The 7500-nt window shown below is 48.3% G+C and overlaps 1 protein-coding gene across 1 annotated transcript in view; it reads left to right on the top strand.

The window, feature by feature from the left end:
- The first annotated feature begins 244 nt into the window (after positions 1–244).
- LOC113800590 (ankyrin repeat and BTB/POZ domain-containing protein 2) overlaps positions 245–7500 on the top strand; it is a 25733-nt gene continuing 18477 nt past the window's right edge. Inside the window, exons 1-2 of the mRNA XM_070122475.1 lie at positions 245–322; positions 1622–1745. Of these exons, the coding sequence (XP_069978576.1) occupies positions 245–322; positions 1622–1745 (202 nt within the window). The remainder of the gene's footprint in view (positions 323–1621; positions 1746–7500) is intronic.

Raw genomic sequence — 7500 nt, 5'->3', positions numbered from 1 at the left:
TTATGCACACTCGTTGTCCGTTCGCTCGCTTATCCGCCGTGCGTCCATCACGCGGCGCTCGTAAATCCGTTCGGCGGAATTCTCGGAGCCGGAGTTATTTACGGCGTTTTTGTGAATGGACGCCGAGTACTCCCGGGCGTACGGAGGGGGAAGTGGAGTTGACGCGTCGGGCTTTCGCGTGCGCGCCGCCCGCTCGCCTCGCAGCTATTTACATTTCAATCCAGCCTGTCGTTGGGCGTGACAAATGTCGGCGGAAAATTGGTCACCCGGAGACATCACACCGCGAGGGGCTACCACGAGGGACGCCTCGGAGCCTCGTATGGTAATTTTCCTCCTTCCTTCTTCTCCCTGTCTCTCTCTTCCCGCTTTCATCTTGAAGGTCGTGTTTGCGCCGCAGAGGACACTCTTGTTCTCGTTCTTCGAAGGCAGAAATCCGCGAGAGGCCACGGCTGTGCACGAGGCTCGCTTCGCTTCAGTCACGCCGCGTGCACAGGTGATGTCATGATCGGCCCCCTGGCGGCCGCGAACACAACCCGGCCGGCCCCGCCTTCGCACCTCGCAGCGGGAGACGAATAACAATCAACCTTTGCCTCCTTGTTCATTATTTGACGTTTCCATTTGTTTTTCACCGGCGACGAGCGTATATGGCGCGGGCAATAACTCCGCTCGCAGGAGAAATCGGCGGCTTGATTTACGCGCGGCGGTCGGAGGGGACGCGGCGAATGGTGATCACGATTGTAAAGCTAATAAAACGACGATAAATCAGGGGGGAACGCGCGCCGGCGATGGCTTATTTTAAAGGGGAAATTGCGCGCGCCGCTTCTGTGAAACCCCGAAGGATGAGGCGAGACGGGCGGCCATGGGAGAGGCACTTGAGGAAAGCAGACAAGGCGGAGAGTTTATGGCCAATAGCAAGAAGTGTGTCGCCCCCCCCCCCCCCCGTCTACACCCCCCCCCCCCGCGGTGTGACAAGACGACAACACGCGACACCCCCTTGTGAGTGCTCGCTTTTTAGCCTTGGCATCTCATTATAGGATTGCCATAAGGGTCATACTTATAAAAAAGTGAAGTTCAGGGGGGGTGGCAACTCTACTGAAGAAATGTTATATACGTACTGTGAAATAGATGTGAGAATGTTAAAAGTGGAAAAACTACTTCTAAAGATAGGCTGTATCATTATTGATATGTCCATATAGGGCGGTTGATTTGCATACGTAAACGCTTGATACACGTAACGGATTTATTTATTTGTTTATTTGTTTTTCGTCTGTTCATTATCTTCTTATTTTTGGGAGGAATGGCCATCAGCAGATATGATTATCGGCCCTTTGTTTGCTGGCCACGTCTTGGCTATCGATCCGTCTTGGCCATCTGTACGCCTTGGCCATCTATACATCTTGGCAATCTGTTCGTCTTGGCCATCTGTATGCATTAACAATCTATATGTCTTGGCCAGCTGTACATCTTGGCCAAATATACATCTTAGCCAGTTGTTCGTCTTGGCCATCTATATGTATTGACAATCTATATGCCTTGGCCAGCTATACGTCTTGGCCATCTTACGTCTTGGCCATCTTACGTCTTGGCCATCTTACATCTTGGGTATCTCTCCGTCCTCTAGTATGGCTCCGAGGGCTGGCCAAATAATCACGGGATATGGGCGAAGCAAACAATAATCGGCAACTCACCCTCAGTGATCGTAGAACTCCTCCTCGACAATCACTTAGTGTCGTCCTCTGGCTGGAGTCAGATAGGGAGGGAAGGGGCGAGGAAGAGAGAGATAGGAGGAAGGAAGAGGGAGAGAGAGATGGGAGGAGGGAAGAGGGAGGGAAGGGGCGAGGAAGAGAGAGATAGGAGGAAGGAAGAGGGAGAGAGAGATGGGAGGAGGGAAGAGGGAGGGAAGGGGCGAGGAAGAGAGAGATAGGAGGAAGGAAGAGGGAGAGAGAGATGGGAGGAGGGAAGAGGGAGGGAAGGGGCGAGGAAGAGAGAGATTGGAGGAATGAAGGGGCGGATTAGAGAGAGATAGGAAGAGGGAAGAGGAAGGAGGAAGATGGAGATGGCATATTTACATGTTTGAAGAGGAGAGGGGAAAGGCGATAAAAGAGATTAAAGGAAATTACGGGTTTAAAAGTAGGAAAGGAAGGAGGAATATGCTGTAGAGTGGAGGGGGACAGAGGAGCAAAAAAAAAAGAAAGAGAAAAATGGAGAGCGTATGATAAAAACAGGGGAGATGAGGGAAGGAAGGATGCATGCTGTTTTTTGGAATAGAAAGTGCTAAAAAATGTAGTAAGAGAAAAGAAGATGAAGAGTAGAGTACAGAGAGAAAGAGTAGGGACACGAGAAGGAATTGCTAACATACGGGGTTAAGTAAGAAAGTAGGAAGGAGATAAAGGCTAAACAAGGAGGGAGAGTGAAAGAAACCTGAGATCGTCTTCATTTGTCGGAATTTTATCCACTGGATTTCTATTCAGTGAAAGTAGCCTCCTCCCCCGAGTAGTGCATGATTTGCATATGATGATAATTAAGACCATGATTATAATAAGATAGAATACTAATTTAAATACTCGCCTCTTCATTTCACGATCCCAAGGGACTAACTAGGTATCACTCGGGGTATTGAGCAAGACCAGACGTCGATATGTCATGTCCGTGACTTGTCAAAAGGCAAATTGCTCTCCCCGGAGTGCTTAAGCGTTAATGATCACTTAATGGCCGCGGACAGCGCCATCTATCGCCTTGCGCAATCGGCGATCACCGCCTTTAATCCTTTCACCGATGCCACGCGATGGAGCGACGATATTAGTCAGATGTGATCGGATAAAATCTCCGTCCTTGCGGGCCTCACACGGGCGGCGCGGCGCGGCGTGGCGTCCGCGGCCTTCGCCCGTCGTCGCCGCGCTCGGCGTCGCTCGCTTGTTTCACGGCAACATTCCTAGTCCCGGTTATGGCGGCCGCGTGACGTGAAAGTCGGGGCGGAATCGATGATGTATTAGGCGGGCGTGTCATTGCAACAGATAAGGCGGGGTGTTTGAAAGGACGTTTCATGCCATTTTGGACGTATTTAGGCCTCGCGTCTCGTGATACGGGCGGCGTATTTATCCGCGGGAGGAGTGTGCAGTGCTAATGCCGTCGCCATTAGCCAATTTATGTTGTCGTTTGAATATGCGATGCCTTGGCCCTGACACGAAGCTCCTTAAAGAAGTGGTAAGTGGGTCACCCTCTACCCACTGGCACTCCCGTGAACCCACCCTTTGAAACGCCCCTCCCCACCTCTCCCCTCCCTGCTCACCCTGCCCCTCCTCCCTTTTTTCTCGCCTTGGCCCTCCTCCTTTCCCCTCCCTCCCTCCTCCCTCCTTCCCTCCTTTCTCGCCCTGTCGTCCTTCTCCTCCTCCCTCCTCCCCTCCCCCCTCCACCCCAACCCTTTCCCGGTCTCGACCTCCAGCTATTAAAGTGGCTAATCTGATATGCATAAACTTATTTAGCGTCGTCACTTTTGACTGGCGCGAGGAGAGTGGGGTTTGAGGGGGGTATAGGGGTAGGGGCAGGGGATAGGGGTATGAAGTGGGGGGGGGGCCAGAGGATAGGGGTATGGCGCCACGGTAGATTATGAGGAGCGTGTCGGAAGTTTTTTTTTTTTTTTTTTTTTTTTTTAAGGGGAGGAGGGGAGAAGAGACGGATCGGGGAGTCGAGATGAAGAGATGGGTTTCGTTGGATGCTGTTGAGTGTTTTCTTTCTTTTTTTTTTCTTTTCTTTTCTTGGCCGTTTCGTGATGCACCGGGTGAGTGACTTGGAGAAATCAGTGTGAGTGGGCTGAATGAGGTCCATTTAAGCCTAGGAATGAGGGCGCTGAGTAGAATATATTTGCAAGTTTGTATGTTCTGTAGGTCTTTTATATATATTTTTTTAGGACGAATTATATATATATATATATATATATATACTTTAAGAACAGGTATTTAGATTATCCTCTGAAACAGTGGCGGGGTCTTCGAAAAAAAATGACGTGAAGAAAATGAGAAAGGAAACTGACGAGAAAATTGCCCTGACTGCCTGGAAGACCTTGCACTCTCGTCGTGATTCAAATGCACTGCAATAAACATTAAATATTTTACAGTCGAGTGAAAACAAGTGCTTGGAAGGACTCGGCGAAGACCCTCGGGGCGCAAGAAACGTGTTCGCGAATCGTCGGAGAGAAACGTTGCATAAAAATTCCAAACCTTTCGTCCCGGTTTCTCTACCTTCTCTATTAAGATTCTTTTTTTGGGTTCCTTTTCACTACCTCCTTTGGGCAAAATCCCTCCCGAGTGTCGTTCGTTATCGAGAGAAAAAGAAAAAGAGAGGAAGACACGATTAATCTCCGAGAGCGTAATGATAGCCGGGAATGGTAGCGTTCGAGACAACACTTCCGAGAACTCCTGGGCTGGCGAGCCTTGAGGTGCCAGCAATTAGTTACGTAAACAATGCCTCCTCCTCCTCCTCCTCCGTGCCTTCTTTGCGGCATGCTTCGAGGCTGAGGCCGAGAGGATTAAGAGAGAAAAATGATGGAGTAGAGAGAGAGAGAGGGAGAGAGAATTCTCGAAAGCTGGAATGAATGAGTATACAGAGTGGAATTCTCAGTTTTTTGCCTTGTCTTCTCTTCTGTTATTTTCTTTTCTCTTCTTGTCTCTTCACTTCTCTTCTCTTCGCTTCTCTTCTCTTCTTGTCTCTTCACTTCTCTTCTCTTCTATTCTCCTTTCCCCTACATCTCGTTAAATTCTCTATTCTTTGGCTTCTCTTCTCTTCTATTATTCTCATTTCTCTTCGCTTCTCTTATCTTCTTGTCTCTTCGCTTCTCTTCTCTTCCTTTCTCTTCCAAATCTCTTTTCTTCTCTTCTCTTCTCCTTTCCCCCATCCTCCCCCCACCCTCATCAGCCATGAATAATATGAAAGGCTAATTAATCCTACGCATGCTACCAACTCTCCCGCGGAAATATAGAGGCGGCAATAAGGAAAGTGACGGAGATCTCGATCCTCCTCCGGGCAACGGGTCGATAGGGAGTTCTTGAAGAGGCTTAGGATTAGAAACCTTGATGCGATGGGCTTTGATTTTTTCTTTTTGTTTTGGTCTTTCGTTTATGGTTATCACTTCAGTTGGAAATGTTAGATGTAATTATGGTGATAGTATTGATGATAATGCTTATGAAAATTGTGATAGTATAGAAATTAGTAATGATGATGGTGATGGCAATGATCGCAATAATTATTAAATTAAGGTAATAGTAATATTTATAAAGGTAATGATAGTAATAGTAATCATCAACAAAAGCATTAGTATTAGCACCGGACGTATCATTATTATTACCTAATATTTCGGATTTGCATTCCACGATAGAAAGTAGAATGGAGTAATCGCAATGATGACGATTCTGAGAATTATGGGGAAATGACTGTGAATGACTGTGAAATAGTGAAAGCCTATATAATGATGTGAATACTAATTCGAGCGATAATCGTGATAATGATGATAAAATGGTATATATTGAATTAAAAAAAAACTAATGATTATTTATTACTTATTTTTGGTATTATTGTTTTTGTTATCATTATGGGAATATTTTTTGTTATCATTGTTATCGTGGTAATATTTTTGTTGTTATCATTATAGTAATATATATTTTTTTGTTATTATCAAGGTAATATTTTTGTTATTGTTATCCTTTAGGTAATTTTTGGTATTGTTGCTTCCATGGTAATATTTTTTGTTGTTGTTATCATTATGATAATTATTTATGTTTTTACTGTTATTTGGCATTGCTTCTACTACTACTGCGATGATATAAATGTTGTAGACGATAATGATAAGGATGAAGACAACGACGTAGATGTCTATAACGAAGAAAAAAGACAAACAACGCAATTCGAGAGAGGATGTCAGGTTCTCCGTCCTTGAGATAACCCAGACGTCGAGAGGGACTTCGTTACAGGCCGTGGCACCTTTTTCCCGAGTGACCCTCTGACCCTTGGGTAGTGAGGGAGGGAAAGGGAGGTGGGAGGAGAGGAGGGGAAGGGGGTGGAAAGAGAGGAGGGGAAGGAGGTGAGAGGAGAGGATGGGAAGGAGGTGGGAGGTGATGGGTAGGGTAGGGTAGGAGAGGAGGGGAAGGGAAGAATGTGGAGGAGGAGGAAGGGGGAAGGAAAGGGGAAGGGGGTTGGGGAGGGAGTAAGGAAACCAGGTGGAGGGAAGAGGAATAGAGAGGATGGGAAGGAGTACATGGAGGGGAAAGGATAGCAGATAGAAGGAGAATAGGGAAGGGAGGAATCAGGAAGCACCAGAAATGGAAAGGGAGAGAAAAATTGGGAAGGAGAAGAAAAAGAAGGATTGGAGGGTAGAGATGGACGTCAGCTGTGAGATATCAGCGAGGGAATCTGACCGACAGAGACAGCGCTGCGACAGACCGCGTGGGGATCGGCGCTTGTGAGGGATTTGTCGCCCGTCGTTGCTGCGTCGGGGGCGTGCTTGGCCTGGCTGCGTGGTGGGCGTGTTTGGGCGCGGGGTGGGGGTAGGGGGGGGGTAGGGTGACGTTTTAGGGTCTAGCGTGGGGTGGGGGTAGGGGAGGGTCACTCCGTCTCTGCTTGTCTGTTTGGATCTGTTTCTCTGTCTCTTTTTTTGTGTACTTCTGTTTTTCTTCCCCACATTCCTCATTCCAACGCCCCTCTCTTTCTCTCTCTCTCTCTCCTCTCCTATTCTCTCTCTCTCTCTCTCTCTCTCTCTCTCTCTCTCTCTCTCTCTCTCTCTCTCTCTCTCTCTCTCTCTCTCTCTCTCTCTCTCTCTCTCTCTCTCTATCTCTCTCTCTCTCTCTCTCTCTCTCTCTCTCTCTCTCTCTCTCTCTCTCTCTTGTCTATCTTTCTATCAGTCTGCATGTCTACTTGCCTGTTTACATATGTATTGCCATTCGAATACACCGCCAATCCCTTAACTCTGATCCGCATTACCTTCCCAACGTCAGAGTCTTTGGAGAAAATAAGGAAACGATGAACATTAAGCCATTAAGGAAACAACCCTCTCCCCCCCTCCCCCGCTCCCCCCCCCTTCCGTCCTCCGCCCAAGCCCGGCCGCCCATCCGTCTCCGTCGCCGCCCGTGCCACAGACCGTCCCCGCCGCCCTCCATCTTCCGAACGAATTCCTCCTACTCCTCCTCCTTCCTTCTTCCTTCCTCTTCCCACTCTTCCATATACATCAGTTTCCTTCTTCTTCGATCACGCCTCCTTTCACCCCCCCACCTCCCCTTCCCCCATAGGCCTAGGGACGGCGGTGATGGACGTGACAATGGAGGGCAGAGGGTGTCGGGGCGAGACAATGCCAAAATGCCCGGCTGCCGTGGAGGAGGCGGCTCGCCATCCGTCAGCGTTCTTTGGCGACGGGGCGCGGGGGCAGAGGGGAGCGATAGATAGATAGATAGATGGATAGATGGATAGATATATTGGTAAGTGAAGAGAGGAGAAGGGGGAATTGTTAAGCAGAGA

This window comes from Penaeus vannamei, chromosome 6 (assembly GCF_042767895.1).
Source record: "Penaeus vannamei isolate JL-2024 chromosome 6, ASM4276789v1, whole genome shotgun sequence".
NCBI lineage: Eukaryota > Metazoa > Arthropoda > Malacostraca > Decapoda > Penaeidae > Penaeus > Penaeus vannamei.
Note: the sequence above shows the minus strand (reverse complement) of the source record. Positions and strands in the feature narration are given on the sequence as shown.